Source organism: Neofelis nebulosa, chromosome 7 (genome assembly GCF_028018385.1).
Source record: "Neofelis nebulosa isolate mNeoNeb1 chromosome 7, mNeoNeb1.pri, whole genome shotgun sequence".
In the NCBI taxonomy this organism is placed as follows: Eukaryota; Metazoa; Chordata; class Mammalia; order Carnivora; family Felidae; genus Neofelis; species Neofelis nebulosa.
Genome location: NC_080788.1, coordinates 32,375,595 through 32,400,134, shown reverse-complemented (window position 1 = coordinate 32,400,134; position 24,540 = coordinate 32,375,595). Strand labels below are relative to the sequence as shown.

Sequence of the window (24,540 nt, the reverse complement as noted above, 5' to 3'; positions counted from 1 at the left end):
CCCAGGAAAGCACAGGGGAGGCTGACAGGGAGGGGGTGCCATGGGTGAGGGTGATTCCAGTTCTGCGGGTGTCCGCCAGAGCCACCCAGAGGCTGGGCTCAGACTCAGAGAGGGGAACTGCCCCAAATCTGCCACATTCCTCTTGCCAGCAGTTACTGTTCAGGAAAATCTCCCAGCAAACCCCAAAAGGTCTGGGTCCCGGCCACAGGGGTAGGCCAGAAAGGAACAAAGGGGAGGAGAGGCCTCTGGGGGATTGCAAGGCTCCTCTCCGCGTCCCTCCATCTAGCGCAGCCCCATTCCTGGTCCTGCCCTAGCCCACTACCTCCCTGAACAGCCTCCTAACTCCCCTCCCTGCCACTCACCCCATCCCTTCTCATGCACCCTTCTGAGTTCTGAAACCTACGCGCTTTACCTTGGAGGGAGCTCAAGTTTCTAAGGCACAGACCCCACCCCAGCCCTGGTCACTGCCCTGGGGGTTGAAAAGCCAAACTCTGGGGCTAGCACATAAACCCCGCACCCCGCCACCAGTGTCCCCTTGCTCGCCAGCCTTCCCCTCTGCACATATGCCCTGCCTGGCAGGCCAGCCCGGAGGAAGTACCTCGTCCCCACTCAGGCACCACCTGCCGCCACCCTCCGGCTTCCTGCACACACACTTCTATCACCACACATTTATCCCATCGGGTCTCATTTGATCAGCTCTCCCTCCCAGCGTGGGCCCCCTGAAGGCAGGAAGGCCTGAGGCGGTTTCTAGCCTGGCTAGGCCAGGCCTCTCAGGGGAAGTGGTGGGAGGTAGAGGCAGGGGGGTGGAGGTGGGGGTGGGGTGGGGTGGGGTGGGGAGAAAGGCCAGCTCCCCAGGTATGAACAGAGGAGCTGGCGTGCAGAAGCCGCCTGGCTTCCCGTCAACAGCTTTGCAGGCAGCACACCACGGCCCAGGAGATGTGGGTGCACACCCCACCCCTGTCTCTCGCTAGCTAGGTCTCTAAGGGCAGAAACAGCGAGTGTGTGTGATGAGGAGGTGGCGAGTCATAAACAGGAGCCCCCCACCCTTGTCCCCCAACCGGGATGGCTTTACAAGCAAGAAGCAGGCACAGGTAAATAAATAGCTTGTTTATTAGTAATATGTTACATTATTAAAGTGCATTGAGAAGAGATGCAGGGGCCAAAGCTGGAAGGCCGCCGGCCCCAGGCCCTGCCCTGGGCTGGCCAGACACAGCCAGAGAAGGGCCCAGCTCTCTGTTGAAATCCACGGACAGGGCTGGGGGCAGAGCCGTGCACCTGGAGAGCTTGGCCCAGGCTGTCCCCACCGGAATTCACAGTTTAGCCTAAGTTATAACATGTCCTGAGCTGAAGGTGGGAGACTAGGAGCATGGAAGCACAGCCCCTGGGGAAGGGGGCTGAGGGGAGGGGAGGGGGCCCCCCCGCCCCCCAGCCCCCAATGCCAAGGGCAGAGTCCTGGAACCTCCCCCTGAGGACCCGGCTCCTCCTTCTATATGAATGTGGTGAACCTAGGGCTCAGTTTCTCCTTCATTTTCCCCTGTCTCCCTCACCCGACCCCCTCCCATAACCGCCCCACACTGGGGACTGGGACCATGCCCCCCTCAGACTGGGATCCCAGGGCAGAGCCAGCTCATGCCACTCTCCTCGAACCCATGCCTGTCCCTAGACTCTTATCCCATCCCCGGAGCCTCAGACTGGGACCCCCCCCACCCCAGCCCATTCCTTTCCCCAGTCCCTCCCTGTCCCACCCCACCCCCAGCATGTAGTTTTGGTATTTTCATACAGATGCAGTCAGAATTAGCTATACATGAAATAAGCCTAACATAAAAATAGAGCTTTTTCCGTCCTTCTGTCCGGAAAGCAAACATCCTTCAATAAACATGCAAGACGGCTGCCTAGTGGGACCCAGGGCTGGTGAGGGAGCCGTAGAAGGCAGCCCTGGGCCTACAAGAACAGCAGCTACCCCCAGCCATGGCAGGAGGGAGGAGGAGGGGGCAGTTTGCGTATAGAGAGTCCGATGGACTCGGGCCTCAGCCCCAAGGTCCAGAGCCTGGGGCCCAGCTTCCCTTTCCAAATCCCGTTCTGGCCCGTGGACTCTTGGGCTGGGAACATCACTGCATTTAGTCAAGTTTGAGGAGGAGTTTTTGAAAAGTAATCTCCAGAAGGTAAAATCTTAGGTCACCAATGCCCCAGCTTCACAGTCAGCGCCTTCACTCTGTGGCCCCCGCCACCCGTGCCCGCTCAGGCCCGGCAGCCGCCTGCGGCTGGCCATCTCCAGGCCTGGTGTCCTTCATCAGGTTATGCAGTCCCCCTGGAAGAAGCATCGGGCAAGGAGCTCGCCGGGCCCAGCCGGCTCTGGACGGGAAACTTTTCTAGTACCTCCGAGGCTGCAGGAGCCTGTGCCATGCCCAGCCCCAGGGGACCTTAGTGGACCAGCAGGCCGAGAGTGAGCGTGGGCAGGATGCCCAGCCAGAGGGAGGCGGCCAGGGCCCGGGCCCGACCCAGCAGGTGCTCGGCCATGGCGCCGTCATCGGGCAGCAGCTCCCAGTGCTGAGCCTCACGGAGGTAGGAGCCCTCCTGGGCCTCGCAGTGGTAGTGGCCATACTGGCGGGCTGTGAGGTTCTCGATGAACAGGATGCAGTTGGGGCTCTGATGGCCCGGCTCACAGCTCTGCTCCACGTTCTCCTCGTGGCGCCATGAGTAGGTGGCATGACGGGACTCCATGGGGCAGCTCAGGTAGTAACGAGAGTTCCGAGCCAGGGAAACCTTCTGCAGTGGGGCCCTGTCTGGAGCAGGATGGGGGAGGCAGCCGTGAGGAGAGGCTGAGGGCTCCCAGGGCAGACTGTGTCCTCCTCTGCTGGCTGGGCCTCCAGGGCCAAGGCTTCTAAATGAACACAGTGCCAATCTCCTCCCCACTCTCCCCTGCCTCCCTCACCATCCCCCTCTCAACAACCACCCTCCCATACGACAGGGCCCTCTCTGCAGGACTGTCCTGCCCCATCTGCCTGGGGCCCCCAGGGCCAGGCCATGTCTCTCTCAGACAGGGCTGTGCCACCCTCAGCAGATTGGGGCCCAGCAGGGCCAGATCAGGTACCTGGCTTTGGGTTGGGGCATTCTTTGTGTGGCTCAGCTGGATTAATGGACTGCAGCACCGGCCTGGAGTTGGAAGGGGAAGAGAAAGCTGAGTGGACAGGAGGCCTCGGGTCTGGCCCCCCCATCCCTGTCCTCGTTCCCCACCCCCTCCCCCCCCCCACTCAGAGGAGGTTGTGGCCCAGCACCGAAGCCTCCTGCAGCCCACTACCCGCTGCAGACGCTACCCCCACTCCTATGTCCACCTCCTCCCAGGAACAAGGGGTCCTGGCCAACGTACCCTTGGGAGCTGTAGATGGAGACACAGCGGCCCTGGTCCCAGCCACAGTAGGGGTCTCGGGCCATGAGGCAGCCATGACAGCCCCCGCCGTAGACCTCACACAGGTCCAGGGGCACCTGGCTCACCTCCCACTGGGAGCTCACATACAGCTTCCGCTAGAAGAAGAACACAACTCGGGTCAGGCCAGGGCCCCCAGCCCCAACAGAGTTCTAAGTCCCCAGGCTACCCTCCAGGCTCTGAGCCCTGGGGCCCAGAGGCTCTTAAAAGGACACGCAAATCACATGCAAAGGAGCTCTGTCCTCAGCTGGCCATCGCTGGGTAGCTCCATAGGATACAGTGGGGTGGGGAGGCTCACCCGCTCAGCGTCCAGCGACATGGCCTGGATGGCGGCCGGGTGGTGAAAGGGCTGGATCTCCATGATGTTGAAGGCAAGGCTGCGTTCCCGCTCCCCCGACTCCACCACCTTGTGGATGGTGCCCCTGTCTGTGGGCGAGGGGCAGAGGGTCAGCGGGCCGGTGGGCAGGAGATCCCCAGAGCCAGGCAGCCTCCCTCTAGGCTGCGCCAACCGGGATAGTCGGTGGAGGAGGGCTGGGAAGTCATGGCTCAGGCGAGGGTCACAGGACTGGGGTGGGGTGAAGCGGGGAGAGGGTGACTGGGAGCCTGAGGGCAGCTCTGAAAGCTTCCAAATCTGGGCCACAGAGGCCATCCCAGGAGGCCCAAGGCTCTACCAGTCCACAGGGGCACAGAGCCGACTGTCCTATAGGCACAGCCCCGAGAGCCTAAATCCCGTGGGTGGGAGCCCATCCATGCGCATTAGCATTTCGGTTGTTGAATCCTCCACACCCTTAAGAGGTGGGTATTATCCTCCCAGTTCAAAAAGGAGGAAATGAGGCTCAGAAAGGCTGAGCAACTTGCTCAAGGTCACACAGGTGGTGACCAGAACCCAGAGGCATCAGAACCCCACCCCTCAGCTCCTTCTATGATTCCCCTGTTTCCTGGACTCTTTGGGGATGTTTTCTTTAAATAAACTTTTCATTTCGGAGTAATTTTAGCTTTACAGAAAAGCTGCAAAAATAGTACAGACTTCCCGAATACCCTTCACCCAGTTTCCCCTAACGTTACCGTCTTATGTAATTGTGGTACATTTGTCACAATGGAGCAATCGACACTGAGACATTACTATTACCTCAACTACAGACTTTATTTGGATTTCTTGGGTTTTTCCACTAATGTCCTTTGTCCGTTCCAGGATCCAATCCAGGACTCCACATTGTATTTAATCTTAGGGGATTTTTTTTTTAATTTTTATAAAATCTTAGATCTAAAGAGGGCCAGGCCGCCTGCCTCTGAGGCCACGCTCTCTCCATTCATACCTGTCAGGGACTAATGGGCATCCTGACCCCCGGGCCCTCCCGTTCCCACCTCACCCGCTGTCCCAGTTTCTAGAATAGCCTACCTCCCCCATTCCTCCCTCCCAATTTCCCAGGGCATCACTTGCCCCAAAAAAGCAGTCAGATGATGGGATGATTGCTTGCCTAGGATTCTCCTTTATGTGTCTATGGCCCCCCTCCGCAGGCTCTGAGATGTGGCCAGACGCTCCTCTGTCCTGACAAGCCCCCAGTCTTGCCACTGCCTTTGCACACACTGCCTGCTGCAGCCCCATAACTGCCTCCCACAGCTTCTCCCAAATGGGTGAGCCTCCTGCTCTCTGCAGAGGGCTCAGAAAGTTCTATTTCTCATCTGGCCCTAATCCTTCCTGCTGCAGGATCCAACATGGCATCTCTCCAATGGCCCTCACACCAAGACCTCATCACTCACGTGCACTCACCTCCCAGGTCTGCAGGAAGGGAGCCCACAGCCAACCTGGCTTTCCTGGTCCTGGCTCCTGCTCCCATGCCTGTGTCGTGTGACCCTTCCTATCCGACACCCCAATGCCCTGCCATCGCCTGGCTGACCACAGCAGCTAGGCCAGCTGCCGAGCAGAGCAAGGACAGGGGCCCATGGGTGCAGCCAGGATGAATGGAGGAGTAAAGAAGTGGGGTCTCAGGACCCAGAAGCCGGACCCCTTGGGGAATTCCTTTCCTGGAGGCCTCTAGGAGTCAAACAACCAATAAGGCCACCATGGCCCTGAGAAGGCCACAGAGTGAAACAATAGCAGGAAGCCACATTGAGGGGGAGATGTGAATAACTGAGGGTGGGTGCCTGAGGCCCTGACTGCTAGGCTCCTGGGGGGAGACACTGCCCTTTCTCACAGCACCACCACTCAGTCTCAAGGAAAGAAAGCCTGTGGCCCCACCAACACTGATCTCCATGCTTTCTCCCAGCAGCCCCCTTTGCCCACAGCCTGGGAGCAAGAAGCTACCAAAAACTCAGCTCAGAGCTGGCTCAGCAGAAAACTGCCCCCCGGGGAAGCCCCCTCTGTGGTCCTCTGCAAAGCCTCCGCTGTCTGGAAGCCCCTCCTCACGGCTCACTAAATTCTTGGCATCCCACATCAAATGTTTCCTCTCACCTGCATGGTCCCCAAGACAAGGAGAGAGTTTGATTTCCTCCTTCTGCCTAGCAGAGGCCCACAGGATCCCAGTGACCAGGTCCTTCCTCTTGACTTTCCATTTCTCTTCCTACCCCCTTCCCCGGGTCAGACATCTGGACCAAAGTTACGCCCAGCTTTGCTCGGTCTTGCTACATTTCTGCCTCTGAATCCCCACGCTTGTTCTCCTCCCATCCTAGGATACCCTCTCCTCTTCCCTTTGCCCCCACCTCCCCTCCACAGCCACACACACTGACACCTGACAGCTCCTGGTCACTCAATTCTTCCTTCCAAGTATAAAGTTCCAACCAGATGCCAGTGATATCATTCCCTATGCGTTTCATATCCGTTTTTACAAAGCAGGCCAGAAGGTCCTGGGGTAGCCCCTCACCTGTGGTTAGGTAAAGCACGTGGAAGGTCTCCCCACGGCTGGCCTGCATGCGGTGGACAACCACTTTCTGGTAGTGGTACTTTGAGTGGAACAGTGGCGTCTTCAAAGGCCCCATGGGCTCTACTCTCTGTGCCACCTCAGGGTGACTGTCAGCCACCTGGAAGGTCTCCGTGGGTATGGGCTGCCGGTCTGGGAGACACTGGGCAAGGAGAACAGGTCCAGGTTAGTCAAGTGGCTGGGGGGGCGGGGCTGGGGCCTGGGCCACGGTGGGCGTCACAGCTTACCTTGCCAGGCCGAGGGTTGGGAAGGCTCGAATGGTAGCCCTTGAGTGAGGAAGTACGAAAGACCTTGTCAATGTCACCAAGGGAGTACACACAGACAGCTGAGTAGTTCCTGGGGGGACACAGAGACCGCCTCACTGGAGGGCCCAGGACCCACCCACCCTCATTCACCCAGGCCAGCCCAGCAAGCCCGGGGCCTGAGAGTTATGAAACACCAGAGAAGGAAGGAGGAAACGAGAGAGGAAGGGGGAAGGGAGAGAGGGAAGTTTAACCAAATTTCTCTCTGTCACAATCTAATCGCCCAACCTGTGGTCTGTCACAGAATCACTGAGTTCAGAGGCTAACCCCAGGGCAGGAGAAATCCCAACATACGCATTCCTGTTGGGTGATTCGCCAACCTCTCTGGACACAGCTAAAGCACACTGATGCCCAACGGAGCCACAGGCCCGTCCCCTTCCTAGCCTGGCTGGGTCTACCTGCCCAGGGGCAACAGAGCAAGGTTTTGGCCTCCCCACCCTGTCCCCCAACTCTCCTCAAAATCGCCTGACACCTTTGCCTGCCTTGTTTTCAATCAATGAGAGTGATTAAGAGGTGTGAATTATCAGGCGCAGGCAATGCCTGAGCAGGTGTGATAGCACCCAGCACCTAAGAGGCCTCAGCAGCCTCTTCCCAGCGCCCAGCACCCACTCTGAGCACATAGCTGGTGGACACACAGGCACAGGCGCAGTCACGAGCACGCACATGGCATGTGCGCGCACACCCGTCGTATACAGACTCACAAACACACCAGTGCACGCACCTCCCTGAGCACTGGCTATCCCCCACCCCATGCCCTGCAACGGCCCTGTCCCTTGAACCTGGAGTCCCCACTCGTGCCACATCAGCCTTCTCCTCAGCAGAGCCCAAGCCTCTTAACCAACGCCAGCTCCAGCCCCAGCCCCAGCATGAAGGTCACTCACCAAGGGTTGGAGAAAACACCATAGACTCTCGTGTCCCTCCACTGGCCATTAGGGTCAGGGAGCAGAAAGACGTCCTGCAGCCTGTTGAAGTTCTTGTTGGTGGCGACATCGCTGCACACCAGCATGGCTTTCAGGAAGGTGTTCCACTTGGAGACCGACAGTGAACTCTCGCCGCCCTGGTCCCCCTGAAAGGGTGAGGAAGAGGAGGCCCTCAGCACCTGCCCACGCTGCTGCACACACCCGAGGCACCTGCCACCAGGAATGCCAGCGCCCAGGCTTCAGAGGAGGAAAGAGAGCTCTGAAAGGGGCCAGGACCTGCCAGGGGAGAAGGCACAGGTGCCTCTCCTCTCAGGCCAGGTCCTTGGGCCAGGCTGCAGCTGATCCAGGGCACAGGGCCAGCAACGGGGACCTGCAGGGTAAGGGTGCCAGGTCCCCGTAGAACAGATTGGCACCTTCACACAGGTGAAACAAACACGTGTAAACACATGTTCATACTCACGAACACACTCAAACACATCCGGCATGAATACAGACATTTGCACACGACCACACATGCACGAGACCCCCTCTTTGCCCACGTACAGATGCATGGGCCTTCTCGTGAACACACATTTGCTCCCACAATCCCACCCCCAGACTCACTCGCACATTTCACGCACTCCTTTATGGAAACACGTGTGCACACCTGACCCAGGCATGTATTCCCTTGCTCCTGTTCAGGCTCAGACACACACTCTTGCCCACTTGGCCACACACTCACCCTGCATAGCTGGGCCACACGGGACACATTGAGAGGAGCCTCGGGGTTCTTGTCGGGATTGTCCTCTCGGAAGAAGTAGTAGATCTTGTCATCATAGGCCTGGTCTTGGTGCACAATGGTAGCCTTGATGAACTGGGGGTCTGCCAGAGACAGAGATGAATGGATGTGAGGCTGGGAGCCTGCCCAGACGACCCATCCCGTGCGCACGCGCGCACACACACACACACCTAGTCTCTACAAACAAACCCAGAGCAAATCAGACCTAGACTAAAACTCAGAACATCAGGTCCAACAGCCCAAGGGGCCTGAGACTCTGCACCCCCACCCCACACTTGTTTTGCCCTCTTCCACAAAGATGTCATCGGCCCAGGAGCAATGACTTCATGCCTAGGGACTGGGGGGAGGTCCCTGGGGGCCCCTATGTCACTTCTGCCTAATTGGCAGAGCCCTAATGAGAAGGAGGAGGTGTGGCCCTGACATGAGCTCAGCAGAGGGATACGCTATGGCTCTTGGGGACCCCGTGCTGGGTCTGCAGCTTCCTCTGTTCTGCTCCCAATGTGTTGGGCCCACCCTGCCTCCACACCATTGTCTCTGTTGGTCCCCTGCTCCCTTAAAGACAACCTCCTCAGCTCTGGGTACCTGCCCCCCGTTTCTTGAGCAGGCTGTGGCCCAGCAGCCCTTGGGGAGCCCTCCTATGGAAACTGAGGGCTCTCCATCTGCTGCCCTGGGCATTCACACCCCTTCAGCCCCCACAGCCCAGCCACAGCCCGACTCACTCTGCATAACGGTATCACTGGTATACAGCTCAATCTCGCCCTGGATGCGGCGGAACCGAGGGATCTTCCCGTTGAACTCCTGCTTCCGGATTGTGGAGTACACTTCGTCCCCTGGGCATGGTGGGAGGGGCATGGGTAAGGGCAGACAGCTCCTAGAAGTCCCTCCTCCGAACCTGGGCCACTGGACACAGAGCTGACCACCCTCCCCCAGCCCAAGGCAGCTGCCCTACCATCAAACAGAACCAGCGAGTTCTCATCTGGGCTGAAGGGGGCATAGCCTCTCTTTTCGCCAAGCGACTCCACGGTGCCGTTCACCTGGGGGAGACGAAGGAGGGTCAGACAGCACATGATGCCATGGCCACCGCTTCCTGTGGGCGCCAGCTTCCCAGCCACGATCCCCATCCTCCCAGGGATTTGATACAAAGTGAGGCCAGCCTCAGAGTCCCCCCCCCCCCCCAGCTCCTTCCCAACGTGGTGGGGGCAGAAGCCCACCCAGACGAGGGTGAGCTGACCAGGTGCACGGGGAGGGGCCTTCTCACCAGGCTCCAACAGCTGGGGCGCCGGGCATTGGTGCCACAGATGAGCAGCCCCTCACCCTTCCTCTCCAAGAGCGTGATGTAGTTCTCACAGTCCTGCCCGGGCAAAAGGGAAAGAGAGATGTTGGCTGGAGGCCTGGCAGGCCCAGCACTAGGACCCTCAGTCTTGGGGCAGGAGGCTTCGGATCTGAGCAGAGGAGGTGCCACTGACTCCAATGCCCCAAGAACAGCAAGGACACAGGGGCCTTGGTGAAGAAGCATGTCTCCCTTCAGAATTGGGAATCCTGGGGCAGGGCTACCTCTCTCCTCCCAGACTGTGGCTCCTGAGGCAGGGCCATGCCTCCTTCCCCAGACTCTCAGGGACTCCTGCCCCTTTTCCAAGGGGTCAGCCTCCCCTCTGTACTCTTCTCCCTCACTCACCCGCTTGTCCAGGCAGGACCCCTTCGTGGAGCCGATGTTCACCTGGAGGGGAGGGGAAAGCATTAGGCCATTCTGCCAAGGCAACATGCCTGTGTGTGCTTTCTATGCATCCTCAGGACGAGCTCGTTTTATAGATGAGCATCTAGGGTGAGTGATTTACCCAAGATCACACAGGCTATTTGCCCTGATACCCGAGCCAAAGCCCAGAGCTCACAGGCCAGCCCAGAGATCTCAGAAGATAGGGGCCATAGGGTTCTGGAGCCCTGGAGTCCTGACTGGGTCTCCCCCATCAGCACTACTCACTTGGCCTGGGAGGTTAGCTCCAGGCTTTTCTCCACACTACCCCAACACCCACACCAATCTGGACTACCTTTAGGGAGCCTCTCGCAGGGACCATATATGGAACATAATGGGGGGGAGACCTGTTCAGGAAGAGATGCTAGCTCCCCCGGATTCCCTGAGGCCCCTCACCAAGGACAGAGGGGAGATGAGAGAAATGGGGTGGGGAGGGAAGGAGGAAGGGGCTCAGCTCTGTCCCTGGAGCCAGCAGAGGGGTCCAGGCAGAGGGGTCTAGGCTCACCGTGCGCATGGAGGCATTCTTGCCCTCGGGGAAGTCGAAGAAATAGACCTTGCCACGTCCACCCACCCACACGGAGGAGCTGCCGGGCTCGTGGAAAAGCACCGTGTGAGGCTCAGCCAGGCCAAAGTCCACCCAGTCCTGCCCTGCGCGGCCTGAGGAGGAGGCAATTGGCAGAAACATTGAGGCTGGGCCCTGGACGGGAAGAACCCCAACCCTCCCCACCCTGCCAGGCGTATCAGCACCTGCATGGCAGCTAGTGTTTGGGTCTGGGCTGGGGCAGTACCAGGACTCAGAGCCACGAGTGGGAGAAGTGAGGGATCCCCTGCTGGGGTCCAGCAACCAGCTGTCCTCACCTCAAAGCCAAGGCCCCTGTCCTACAATATGTGTAACCTCAGGATGAGGGCAGGATTTAGGGACCCCTGGGGAGAAAAAACACCGCCCACACTCACCACGCACATACACAGGCACACGCACACACAGTCGGCTGTTCCTGGGAAGCTGGGCTCTGGCAGGAGGAACCAGGGCTCCCCGTCTCTGCCGCCAGGACAGAACAAGCAGCCACCTCCTTCCCCTGCAGGTAGCTGGGCCTCTAAGCAACCCACTTAGAGTCAAGGTTCCCAGGGATCACTTTGGTCAGAGCCCGAACCCCTCCTTTGGGAAGCCCTCTGCAACTCCTTCCCGCCCACCCAGCCCCTTAGTGAGCCGGTCAACTTAGATCAGAGCTAGAAAGGAATCTGAATGTCCACTCCTTCCCATGTTTACAGATGGGAAAATGGAAGTCCAAAAAGAGGCAGCCCAAGGTCACAGGGTCGGTAGCAGGCGCTGAACTAGAGCCCACGCTGCTGCCCCCAACTGGGCTCTGTGGCCTGGCCTGCTCTGGTCTGGTTTCACAGGGCTGCCAGCTCACCCCGGTGGGGAGACATCAGCCCTCTCTCCCCAGCAACTCCGGGACAGGGAGCCCTTCACAGGGCACAGTAAGCAGAAGGGCTGACCGGGACACTTGTGACCAAAAAAGAAACTGTCTGTAGCCACTGCCTCCAGGGAGGAGACGTCTCATCTCCGGTGACATTGCTGAGGTTGTCCTGGTTGCAGGGCTAAATTACAGGGATGGGACAGCCTGTGGCTGTGCCCCCAGCAATCAGCCACAGCTAGCATCTCCCCACCTCTGACCAGCTCTAGGCCTCACCCCAGAGCGCGGCCTGACCACTGTTTATTCAGCTGCAGCAATTTCGGGAGCAGCCAGCTTACCCAAGACCCTGAAGCAGGATGCACCACAGCCCCACAGGAGAGGACAGCCATTTCCCTGAGTCTGCCCCCACCCCCGAGCGTTCTTGCTGCCAACCAGCCATTCCTACCGATTCTGCCTTCAACGGGGGTGCACCCTGTGACCCATACCTTCGTTGCCTTTCCCTAAGCTACCTCCCTGCTCGGTCAAATCATCCCTGGAAGTGGGATATTCTCTGTCTTCACCTCAGCTGTGGCCTGGCTCACAGCACAGAGGCGGAAACTCGGCCCCTGGGGGGCACACTAGTCCAAGGTCACACCAGGAGGGAAGACAAGCTGCCTTATCCAGACAGTATTGGCTGGGGCGGGGGGGGGGGGGGGGGGGGGGTACATTCAGAGAGATGCAACACCGTGGGCCACAGAGAAGTGCTGAGCTCACAGCTCTCAGGTTCCCCTGGCTCTCCTGGGGCACCCCACACACAGCCAGAGCAGCTCAGCACATCAGGCCTCATCGTACCCCAGGCTCACCCCTTCAGCCCCAGCTGTGCAGGGCAGGGCTGAGACCCCGGCTCTGCACTGGGTTGTGGGGACGTGGTGCTGGCCAAGGCTCATGGCTGGCAGGTCTCAGCCCCCAGGCTCCCCCGCCTTTTCAGTTGGGGTAAAATTAAAGTGCTGGGGTCAGCTCTCTGGCTCCCCTTTTACCGGCAGCCAGCCAGAGATCCAGACGGTCTGCAGCCACCGCCCCCCCCCCCGCCCCCACTTCCCTAGTCAGCTATGGCCAGGGAAGGCTGCTTGTCTGCGTCTGGAGACAGGCTGGGCCCTGAGAGTCCAAGCCCCTGGAATCCTACCCCTCAAGCCACATTGGCCTCAGAGGAGGGGACTGCAAGGCCAATCACAGCTCTAGTGGTTGGGAAAGAGGCACCCGAGTGGCCCCTGAGGGACAGCTCTTGTCTGGGGGTCACGGCCCTGCCGTGGGGAATTTAGTCTGATGGGGGAAAGAAAGCCCTGCCCTGGGGAGTCAAGCCTGATGGGAGATGCATGGCCCAGCCCTGGAAAGCAAGGCCTGAGGGGGAGATCCGGCCCTACACCAAAATCCAGCCACAGAAGTGAGATGGCCACACCAAAGCAAGCCTCCCCAGATCTCATGCAAAACTGTTCTGGGACAGAACTCAGGACTGCTCACGAAGTACTTTTGAGGACACAATGGGAGGGAGGGTGAGGGCTGCCCGCAGCTGGGTGCAGCACCAGGCCCAGGGCAGTCCTGCACAGATCTGCAAGCCTGCGTCCCATTCCCTTTAAATCCTGGCTGCAGCAGCCGGGGTTGGGGGGAAGCAAGGGACTACTCGCCCCATTTTGCAGAAGAACAAACAGGGGCTGGCAGCATTGCCTCCCTTGACCCCCTGGCTCCTACCCCTCCCCAGTCTGCGCCTGGCGATGTGTATGGGGAGGACGGCACCAGCTCGAGGCCTTGGCCCATTCTCCACCCCTGCCCCAGCCTGGCTCCCGCACTGCCCGAGGCCCTCAAAGGGCCTGATTGTGCCCGGGAAGTGTCTGAGCGGCAGCAGCTCGATGAATACATGAAAGGAAGCTTTGTTCAGGTCACAGGAGCGGGGGCTGGGGGCTCAGGGGCAGGAGGGCTGCCTGGAAGTGAAGGCAGCACTAAGCCTTCACAGCCAGGACCCATGGCCCGATGGCACCATCACAGAGAGCTGGGTCAAGGAGGGGGCGGCATTCAAGGCTCCGCCCATGCAGGGGTTGAGCAAGCCCAGAGGTTGCCCCTAAAAAGACCCAGCCAAGTGAGCAAGTGTCACATCCTTAAATGCATCTTTTTGCTTCCCAGTGAATCCATAGGGCTGGGGGAGGCAGATCAAAGCTACACGGGTCAGGAACAGGCAGGAAGAGAATTCCAGACAAGGGAACCAGCTGAGCAAAGGTGGGGAGGCTGACTGAATGGTGGGTACATAGACCAAAAGGTCCAGAACGTGATGTGGAGGGGAGGTACGGAAGCCCAAGGATACTGTCCATCAGTCTCCACTGCTGCCTTCTCCTCCCTTGGAGCAGGGCTAGGGTTGCAGGGCCAAGCTGGGGAAACCTCCCCTCCTCCAGCATCCCCCACCTCCTTTCTCTCCCTGCCTGACCAGCCCCCTCTGCTTCCCATCCTGGATGTCTAAAAGGAGCACCGTCTGGCACCGTGTCTCCCCCCTCACTCCCCGGCCTGACGCATTAGTGGCTGACTAAGTGGTAGCTAAAAGCTCCCAGAATAACCAGGGGTTCAGGCAGGGGAGGGGGCTAGGGGCACATGGAGAGGGCATGGCCCCAAAGGTGGGCCAGGCACCCACCCCATCCTTTCTCCTTCTGGACCCTCAGAAAGCCCCCTGAGTCCCCTCCCTCCTCACAGTGGCAGGAGCTGCAAGGCCCAGCCCCGGTCAGAAAGGAGGGTCAAGGAGATAGCTGGGGGTGGGAGACAAGATGCTGTTGGCAAGAATCAGACCTGACTGCTCTTGGAGCCACCACCCTCCTACCGCAGTCCCAGTGGCCCATGGGCTGGGGCAAGTCCGGGGTTCACACGCGCTGAGTTTTCCTAAAGCAGGCTGGCCTGGAGAGGTACTGCTCCTCCTCTCCTTTCACTCTGTGTGTTGTCACCATCTGGTCCCCACTGTCCCCATATCCTCATTGCCTATGAAAGATGGGGGCAGCCCAAGGGGACGGTAGAATTGGGGCTGGAATGTATGGGATGTTGCTGTCCATGAAGGGAGCAACAAGGCAGGGACAGCCTTCCAACCTGACCCACTGACCCAAAGGGCCTTGAATGCTAACCTCAGGGAGCCTTTTGAAAGTGGGCATTGAGGCAGGCTCTGAGAATGGCAGGAATGTGGGCACGCAGCAGGGAATGCCTGAGTCAGGCAGCCTGGGGGGCCAGGGCACGGAGCAGGAGCCAGGCCAACCTCTGACTGGGGACCCAGCCACATCCTCCCACGATGGCACCCCACCCTGCATTGTCAGGCCCACCTCACACCCTCGCATACCACACACACGTGGCTGAGAAAGAGGAGGGAGTCCTCCTCCCCACATGCAGTCCAAGAATTAGCATGCAGCCTCTCCACCCTTTGCAACCCATACCCCACAGGTCAAGGTGGAAGAGAGAGGATCTGAACAATCACTGGGCTGAGAGGGCACAGAGGCCAGACACATGGCAAGGAGGGCAGAGGTAGGGCCAGGCTACAGCCCAGGGCTTCCGGTGCCCATCACCAGCTCCAGCCCTCCAGGACCACAGCCCGGACCTCCCTGAGAGCCTCTTGATTTACAAAACACTGTATATTGCTTCTTCCTACTTCCCTGGGTCATTTCCTGCTCCCCATCCTTCCCTCCCTGACCACCAGGTGAAAACTTGCTAACCTGATAACTGAAGGGAATCACCCACTCGCCCACTTTCCAGGTGAGCCCTGATCTCTCGGGAGCCTTTAGTAATCCAGGCCTCAAACCCTAAGGAGTGACTAATGGGGAAACTCAGCACTGCGTCAGATCAGCGGAGGGAAACTCTTCCACTGGGATGAGTGCAAATGAACAAGTGTTTCATCTCTGTTTCTCCAGATATGGCCAGGAATGAGGGCAGGAGAAGCCGTTCCTATCCACAAGCCCAGTTTCCAGGGTGGCCCCAGCCCATGCCAAGGAGCAGTGATGGTTGCTCTTGGAGATCTGGTAACACAGGACAGAGCAACGTTCCAGACAGCTGCCTGGCAGGCCCTTGAGGTGGTACTTAGCTCATGGCGGAGTGACAGGTCTGCCTGTCTTCATCAGCCATAGGAACAGTGAACTGTGTGCTGGGCTGAAGAGGCACATCCTCCCACCCACCAAGGTCAGCTGTGGCGGGGAGGGGAACGTATCTCACGTGTGGGCTCAGCCCCGGCTCCAAGAAGCCTGTGCTCCCTTTGGAAGCCAGGTGGCTGATTGTGACCAGGGCCTTCCTGAGTTCAGTTTCCTTCTCTGTGAATTGAAGAGGTTGATACCTGCTACCATCTAGGTTTTATGACCCACTCATGGTTCTCAGGACAAATCACAAAACAGTCAGGGTTGAGTTCACAGGTCCTTTTGGGGAAGGTGGGATTATGAGTCCTGGAAAGGTCAGAGACAGCTTTTGGATGGAGGTGGAGGTAGCAGAAGAAGCCAACCTCACCTTCTGCCTCCATCAGCTAGCCTGCCAAATTCCCCAACCACCCTGCAACGAAGGCAAGTCAAGTGTATGCACCCCCATTTTTTTAGTTACTTTTTTATTTGAGAGAGAGAGAGTGGAGAGGAGCAGCGGGGAGGGGCGGGTGCGGAATCCCAAGCAGGCTCCGTGTTGAGCATGGAGCCTGATGAGGGGCTCGATATCATGACCTGAGCTGACAAAGTCAAGAGTCAGGCGCTCAACCCACTGAGCCACCCAGGTGCCCCTGTACCATTTTATAGACAGGAAAACTAAGGCCCCTCCAAGCCGGCAAGGGCCATGCGCTCTCTGCACCACGCCGCTGTGCTCGAAGGGCCAGAGGCTTGGCTGGTGGGGAGACCAGCTGGGGCCAAGGCTTCAGGGGAAAGGGCAGTGTGGACAGCAAGCTGTGGGGGCGCCAGTCTGACACCAAAGCCTACGTGGAGCAGGGAGGAGGTTCCAAGGCCAGGGAAGTCAGGAAACCCAGGATGAACATCATGTCCTGTCCACCTTCCGCCTGCTCTTCAGCCCAGCAGGTTCCAAAAGCCCCAGAGTAAGGCCAAGGTCAACTATCCTTCAAAGGAGAGGATGGGCAGAGGCATAGGGCCTGCCCTTGGGCCCAGAGCCAGGGCAGAGGTGGGGGAGAGGGCAGAGATGGCTACATCACCCTAGCAGAGGGAGGCAGACACGATGGGAAGACTTGAGAAACAGAAGGTTCCCCAGCTTACTCTTAGCCTGGGCCAGTCGGGAGGGTGGGAGTGGGCAAAGAGCAAGGGCAGGCACCCAACAGAGCCAGTAAGGGAGAGCTGGCAGGGGCCGGCTGCCAGGGCTGCATTTCATCAGAAATCAGAATGTCAAAGGAGGAAAATGACAGTGATGGCAACAGTGATTTTCCTACCACCAAACTGTTCCACTGCATTTATTATGTGCCAGGCACTATTCTTAAGTGATTTGTAGGTAAATCAGCTCACTTGGTCATCACTGAACTCTTAGAAGGTGGGATCCCTTACTACCCCCATTTTATAATGAGCTCAGCGAGACACAGAACTTGAGTAACCCGCCCAGGATCACACAGCTGTTAAGTGATGGAGGTTGACTCTCAGGCAGCTTGATTCTGGAATCTGTGCTTAAAGCACTGCGCTCCATAGAAGGGCCCCTGGAAGCTTCCAGGCCAGTGCCTCCCACACAAAAGAGAAGACTGGGGGGCAGAGAGGGTGGAGCCTGGTCAGAGGCCTCTTGACCCATGAAGGCCTGACCGCGATGCCCCAAAGAGAGTGTAAGAGCGTGGGCGTGCAGACCCGAGGCACCAGGGATTAGGGGTGTGGGGTGGGGTGGTAGGGATCTGGGGGTGCAGCACAGCACTGAGTGCTGACCAGCATGACTAATTAGGAAGATAAATCTCTTGAGATCTCTACCCAAAATAGAAAGCACTGTCGAGCCTGAGGCAGACCACAGCGAAGGGCAGGATATGCTCATGAACCCTTCTTTATTATCTGTCCAGCCAGGTTCCTACCCAACCAGCACCAACCAAAAACACTCGCCTCCGCCCCTGACCCCTCAGCTCAAAAACCCACCATGACTCTCAACTGCCTACCCAGCGGGGCCCTCCCCGTCTACCTGGCAGTCAAGGCCCATCTCTGCTCATCTCTGCCAAGGTTCTTTCCCTCCTCCGCACCTTTGCTTGTGCTCTCCTTTACCTTGATTGCCCTTTCCCCTTCTGTCTGTGCACATGGTCTTTCCTGTCCTTGAACACCTGGTCTCAACCTCCCTGGCTTTAGGAAGTGTTCCCTACTGCTCCAGCCCTCACTGCTCTGTCCTCCCTCTGACCTTGTGCTATATACCATCTGGCACACACCATCTTCTCTCAGATCACCTGTCTGGTGGGATTTCACCTGGACTGTGGGGTCCTGAAGGTGAAGTCCAGGCTTCCTCTCGCTCTGTGGGCCCCGGGCCAAGCCAAGGCCAGGGCTGGGCAAGTAGGGACAGTTTAGATAGTAGGGAGGGGCAGACTGGGGTAGTAGGCCACGTCGGAGGAACTAACATCTTGGAAGAAGCTCCTGAGCCACTGGCAGCGTGCTTAGTTTATCACAGTGACCTTCCTTCCTCACCAGGCTGGCTCAGAGCCCTGGGCCCAGCAGATAAACAACATGAGTGGTTCTCTGCGCCCCACCTTGCCCCCACCACATACACCTGCCCTTCGCTCTCAGTCTGGCTCTTCCTCTCACCCCACACTGACCTGTCCTGCTCTCATCTCCTGTCACAGTCCGTGGCTACACCTACAGGCTCCAGATCTCCCAGGTGCCCTCCTAACCAGGCAGCAGGCCCACCTCTCCAGGCACCTGTGTGCTCCCCAAGGGCAAACCCAGGCCTTCTCCTGCTCTCTCCCCTAGAGAAGCTGCACAGACCTAGGCACGGGGGCAGGTGCTGGCTGCCTCCACAGTGAGGGCTGCCCCTGAGGGTGTTAGCACAGAGCCCGAGCCCCTGACTAGAAGCAAGGGGTGCAGGAGGCAGGGTAGGATCAGCCTAATCCCAGGCTGCCGTGACAGTTAAACCCAGATTAGCCCGTGACACAGATCAACCTGCCCTCAAGACCTGAGGCCCAGCTGCCCTGAGGAAAAGACCAGAGGAGGCACATCAAGCTGGCCCAATCTAAAGTCCTGAAGGGAAGATGGTCATGGCCAGTGGGGCTCCTGGGAGCAGAAAGCACTGGGGCCAGAAGAGTCTGGGCTCAGCCAAGCTGGCCGAGGAGCAAAGTGCTCAGTGAGCCCCAAGCCTGGGGAAAGAGCATGTAGACAGACAGACAAGTGAAGGGAGGCCAATAGCTGAGGCCAAGAGCAGGCTTGGGCAGAAGATACAGTCCTGGTCCCAGCTCTGCCTATGTCATTGGGTGACCTTGGGCCAGTCTCTGTCATCTCTGGCCTCAGTTTCCCCATCTGTGGAACACGTCAGGGAACGTGTGGATCTCTGACATTTGTCTTCTGATGTCCTAAGCTCTGCCCCATCAGGCTGTGCGGGTTGGAGTCATTCAAGAAGTTTCCTTGGAGGAAGTGAGACAGAAATGACAGAAAGGAAGAGAATGGGGTGCTGGGACGGATGACAAGCAGGGCAGTGGCCCTGAGGCAGGAAAACATGGGCGCTGGGGAGCGGTGAGGAAAGATGTGTGAGAGACAAGGTAGGCATGGGGACCGGCCACCACGCAGCACTGGGGAAAGCAGTTTCTCTGTCACTGTGTATTCGAGGTGAACTATTCAGCGCATTAACGTGAAGGGATGGAGGGGCCTCACGGGGACAGACAGACGTGTCCAAAAAAGGAAATTAAGAGAAGGGGAAGCTTTCCGGCCCCCGAGCTGCCAACAGAGCAGAGGAAGTATGGTCAGTCTCTTGTGACATAGCCAGACGCCTATAGTGGCTGACATAAGGGACACGGGGCTGGGTGTGGAAGACAGGACGTCAGCTAGGGCCTCAGCTGTCAACTGTAGGGCCACCCACTCCCACCACTGCCCTCTGCGGGCTGCTGGACCCCTTCCCCTGGCTGAAGCCTCAGCTTACCACCTGCACATTAGGGGTCCTGACCCGACCCTCCACAAAGAAGGGTCCCCAGTTCTCCCTGCTTCTCCTGGGTGCCCAGAATTCTGCCCCACACCTGCCACGTCCCCTATGCCCAATGACCTACCCCTGCTAAGGTGACCTTCTCCTGGAAGGGAAAGCTGGTCAGAGGAAGGGCATGCTGCCCTCAGCAACAGGGCCTAGATCTTCCCCACAGGGAGAGTCTCTGGTGAGGAACAGGCTGCCTCATCGGCAGAACCTGGGCAGTCAGGAGTTAGGCAGAAAGCTCTGGTCTCCCTGGACCCAGCCCTGGCTTCCCATCAGGGAGCTAGGACACTCGGGAGGCCTTCCCTGCCAGATCCCTCTTCCTGCTGGCTGTGTAAGGTCAAATGGCTCACTTTAGATGTCCCCTCCTGCAAGAAACCTTCCTGGAGCCCCCAAGCCCTGGCTAACTCACGTCTCCCTCCTGGAGACACCCACTCAGCTCCTCTCCTCTCCCTGGTCCTAGTTGCAAGTTTGTGAAATTATGTCACACCAGGTACTTCCTCCTGTCCCTCCCCTCCGAAGCTGGCTTCTACTTCTCCTGACATCCCAACTTACCACCTCTCCGGGGAAGCCCTCCTTGATTGGGCAGACTGGGTTAGGTACCTCCTCAACCCCCATAGTTGCCCTTTGTTACAGGCCCTGCCACATTTTATTGTAACTGAAGGCTGACCTGCCTGTCTGCCTCCCCATCTACCCTGAGAAATCTACAAACTTGTCTACTTTCTCATCCCTGGGTCCCTAAGCCCTGCCCTGGGACCAATACAAGGTTGGCCCCAGCAAATGTCAAATATGCTAAATTACTATGTCCACCCTGGAGACCACAAACCAATGAGCCACTTCCTCCAGCTGATTCACAGCCTTCAGCTCACAAGAGAAAAAGGTAGGAAAGAACACAGAACTCAAGGATTTCCCCTGACTTCCCAGGTTTCAATTTCTCCTCACCGCTAAGGTTTGAACTGGCCACCACAGCCTCTGCCCATCCCAGAGAATTCGCGCTCTGATAAATATAAGCTCCTCCCTCCTTCTGCCCACTTTGGACATTTGAGGAAACTGAGGCTCAGAAAAAGGCATGTACGTGCCCAAGGTCACACAAAAAACCAGGTCAGAGCTAGGACCAGAGTCAGGCTCCTGACCTCCCATCTCTTTTCTCCAAGCCGTATAGTCTTAAGCCCGTGCCAGCATCCACTCCACCCCAGCCTCTACTACTCTCAGAATCTTCACTATCCAGGACAGAGGGGCCACACAGCTTGGCAGGACGCTCCCGGTGACATCACCGTGCATCTCTCCCAGCTCTCCCAGCTTAGGAAACCCCCCTCTCCTCCTGGGAATTGCCCCCCTTCCCTGGTTCTGCAGAGGGAGTTCACCTTGAAGGTGATGAGCACATCTAAGTCCCCAAGGGGGCAAGGATTTCCACTGGAAATGCTGATGCTTGGGGAGCCCCAGCTGTGACCTCATCTCCTGGAGGAGGTGACAACAACCCCCTGCCCTGGGGAGTCGCCCCATAATGGCTCCCCCAGCAGCCACCAAGTCAACAATAACATCCTGTTGTTTAATTGGACAAGGGAGAGCCCAGAACCAGCTGGGCAGGTGGAGACTGGAGACTGGGCACTGTTTCTCTCGTTTCATGCTGGCTCACCTCTGATCTTGGGGGTCAGGACCTTCCTGGGCTTCTCCATCTCCTCCAAGCAGGGATGGAACAGGAGAGGGGTGCACAGCTTACATAAGCATGCCAACACAATCTCCTCTAGCCCCTGCTTGCAGGGAGGTAAGGCTCACACCTGGCATCTGTGACCAGTTCATGTGTCAGTGATGCCCTCCGAGGACAATCTCCAGAGCCCTTCCTGATCTGGCAAGCTCTGAGGGTCAGAGACAGATGCAGAGTTCAAGGGAACCCAGCAGGTCAGTGCTGACACAGTCCTCTCTCTCCTGGCCAGGCCTTCATCAGGCTGAAGAGGCATCAGCCTTCCCAGTAAGTGCAGGCTGGGAATCTCTCAGAACTCCCTGATTCTAATCTTTCCCTGAGGCTTAGGAGACCAAGCAACAAAAAATAAATGACAGAGAAGAACCCTCCGTATTCACTGCAGTCCTTGCACCTATCCTGGCTTAAAACTAAAACTCTAGTCTATGCTTCATAAAAAAAACTGGCTCCAGAACTACCATTATCTTTGATCTAGTCATTCATGGAAGTCAATTCCCACAGCACCCCAACCCCTGCAAGACAGGGACCTGGCCTACAGCAAAGGCTGGAGGGCCCTCTTCTCAGCCTACTCCCCTGTTTGCCCTGCCCAAACCCATTCCTGTCCGACTGCCATGTGTCACCCCACAGGAAATAGGAGACAGCTGTCAGCCAGGCATACCATCACCAGCTGGTGGGCCTGGGGGATAGGCGGATGGCAGGGTCCGTCTGGCCAGTGGGGCGCCTGGCACTGGTGCAGATGAGCAAAGACTGCCTTTGGACAAGATAGGTGAGGGGGTGGCAGATCCCAGTAGGGATCAATAGTGCATTATGAAGCAGAGGGCACGGCCAATGCAGGCCTCTGTGGTACAGTTGTGAACTGCGCGCAGGGGAGAGGTGGAGCTGGGCTGGGAGCTTTGCAAGTGGGTAAGAGGACTGAAAGCAGCTTTAAATAGCCCCAGGGTGGGGACTAAGTGCCCAAGATGTGGAGGTTCACATTAAGTGCTAAGATGTGGCTGCGCATTAAGTATAGGGGGAGGGGTCTTAGGAAGACTTGGGGCTAGGAACAAGCAGAGCCAAATGCAAGGGGTTGGGTGCAGGGGGGAGATTCCAGAACACTCAGATATGGCCATTTGCCCTTTTCAGAGTGCCCGAATGCTGTGCTGTCCAGGACAGCCAAGGGGACGAGGTCAAGGCAGGGATGCTGGCAATGCAGAGAAAGCCTGGGCTGGAGCTCATATGACTGAGGGGTGGGCAGGTGTCCACCATGAATAGGCGACCAGAGGCCCAGCTTCCTGCTCTACTCCTACCAGAAATACCTTTGGCTGGGTAGCAGAACTGGCCCCCAGAGTCCCTCCTTTATGGCCAAAAAATTGCCTAAATCCTCCTCCCCTCCCTAACTCAGAAATAGCACTGGTCCTGTGCCAGATCAGAGCCCCCAGTTTGCACTGTGAGCTCACACACTGCGGAGTGACCTTGGGCAAGTCACATTCCCCCCGCTGCAGCTGCAGATCAGGCTACTTGTTTTGTGTGTGGGATTTTTTTTCCTCTCTCTGCTAAGAATACCTGCCCCAGATAATGCTCAGGCTCTGGCAATTCCTGCAAACCGCCTCAGGCATCAAAGGGCCCCCAGCAGGGCCAGACCAGACCAGTCCCCCGGTCCCCCAGCCCCCACTACGAGTCCACCACCACCACAGGGAGTCTGCAGTGCCGCCAAATTTGGAGGACGGAGCCCTGTCGGTCTAGGGGCGGGGAAGCATTTGTGTGCAATGCAGGGGAGGGGAGCTCAGTTCCTGGCAGCAGAAAGACTCAAACCCCACCTAAGCCGGCTTTCTGACCCATTGTACAGGGGTCTAAAGTGAGGCGCCCCTGGGGGAGACTCTGGTCCCCCGGTTCACATATCTATCGAGGCCTAAAAGCTGCACTCCCTCCCCAGATCCGCCACCTGGGGGTCCTAACGTCCGTGCCCCACCCAACGGGCACTGCCCCCCAAGCTGGCGCCGATTCCTGATGACAACTGCCACGTGCAGACAAGGGGGGAGCGGCCGGTCCTGGCATTGCAGAGGCAGCGCCCGGGTGCCCCAAGCCTCCGCACCGCACCTTGTCCCGGCTCGCCACTGGGTGTCCACCCCTTTACCCGGCCCGCGCTCGGGGCCGGGGCGGGGGCGGGGGCAGGCAGCGGGGTCTTTGTTCCCGCAGCCGGAGCGCAGCGGCGGCGGCAAGGGGTCCGCGCCCCCCTTGCCGGCCCAGCCTGCGCTGCGTGCGACAGCGGAGCCCGCAGCTCAAGAAGAGGAGACCTGGGTGGAGGTCCCGGCCGAAGAAAAGGTCCTGTACAGAGGTCCTAGCGCTGGAGGACCGAGAATGCCTCTCGGCCGAGAGAGGGGCCCTCTTCCTCCCCTGCGCCCCGGCGCTGCGGTTCCCGACTGGGGGCGGACTTGGAGCGACTTAGCCGGGGCTCCGGCCCCCGCCGCTCGCTCGCCGCAGCGTTACAGCCGCTCCAGCGTGCCAGCGCGCACACTCACACACTCACCCAGACCCACACGCTCCCCGCGGGGACAGCCCGGGACCCGCAGCGCAGCGCACGCACTCCCTCCGGTGCCGCACACTCTGCACCCACCCCGCGCGGCGTCCGTTCCCTTTCCCCACCGGCCGCGCGGCGCCACCTACCTTTCCAGACAGCGGAGATGCGGGGTCCGCTCCTCGGGTGGCCTTGGGTGGCGGCGGCAGTCCAGAGCAGCAGCAGCAGCTGCAGCAGGAGCCAAGACCGAGCCAGCCGGCCGGGAACGCGGGCGCGCGGGGCGCCGAGGGAGGCGCATCCGGGCGGAGGCGGTGTCATCCCGCAGCCCGGGAGCGACAGCGGCGAGCAGCCGAGACTGAGCCAGCGCCCGATCGCAGGCTGCTCCCAGTGCAAGGAGGCGGAGTCAAATTCCTGACCCTCCCTCCCCGCTTCCCCACCCCGCAGCCTTTCTCGCCTCCCTGCTGCCCAAGGGGGGCGCAGTGCCCGCAGCTAGGGAACCTTCGCCACCCTCTCCGGGGCAACTCCAAAGGGAAAACCCGGACCGCCAGGGACAAGACAGACGTGGACTTCTCTGATCGGTGGCAGGCCCTGTACCCTCTCTGGGCCTGAAATCCACTCCCCCATACCCCATGAAAGGGTTGGCCTAGAAGTCGGGAAGCATCTCTCCTAGGGCATGGACCAGGTAACTGCACTAATGGCCAGCTAAGTGGTTTGGCCCCTGAAAGCTGTGGTTCTCAGAGGACAGGCTA

At 58.8% G+C, this 24,540-nt stretch overlaps 1 protein-coding gene across 1 annotated transcript; it reads right to left on the bottom strand.

Annotated features, from left to right (window-relative positions):
- Positions 1-1,092: 1,092 nt before the first annotated feature.
- SEMA7A (semaphorin 7A (John Milton Hagen blood group)) lies at positions 1,093-24,169 on the bottom strand. The gene is made up of 14 exons (XM_058737062.1): positions 23,941-24,169; positions 10,598-10,749; positions 10,018-10,059; positions 9,601-9,693; positions 9,292-9,376; positions 9,062-9,172; positions 8,286-8,425; positions 7,526-7,710; positions 6,570-6,678; positions 6,286-6,484; positions 3,723-3,850; positions 3,368-3,522; positions 3,092-3,153; positions 1,093-2,783 (listed from the first exon to the last, which is right to left on the bottom strand). The coding sequence occupies exons 1-14, from the start codon at positions 24,107-24,109 to the stop codon at positions 2,422-2,424; spliced, it is 1,992 nt and encodes a 663-aa protein (XP_058593045.1). The 5' UTR covers positions 24,110-24,169; the 3' UTR covers positions 1,093-2,421.
- Positions 24,170-24,540: the final 371 nt, after the last annotated feature.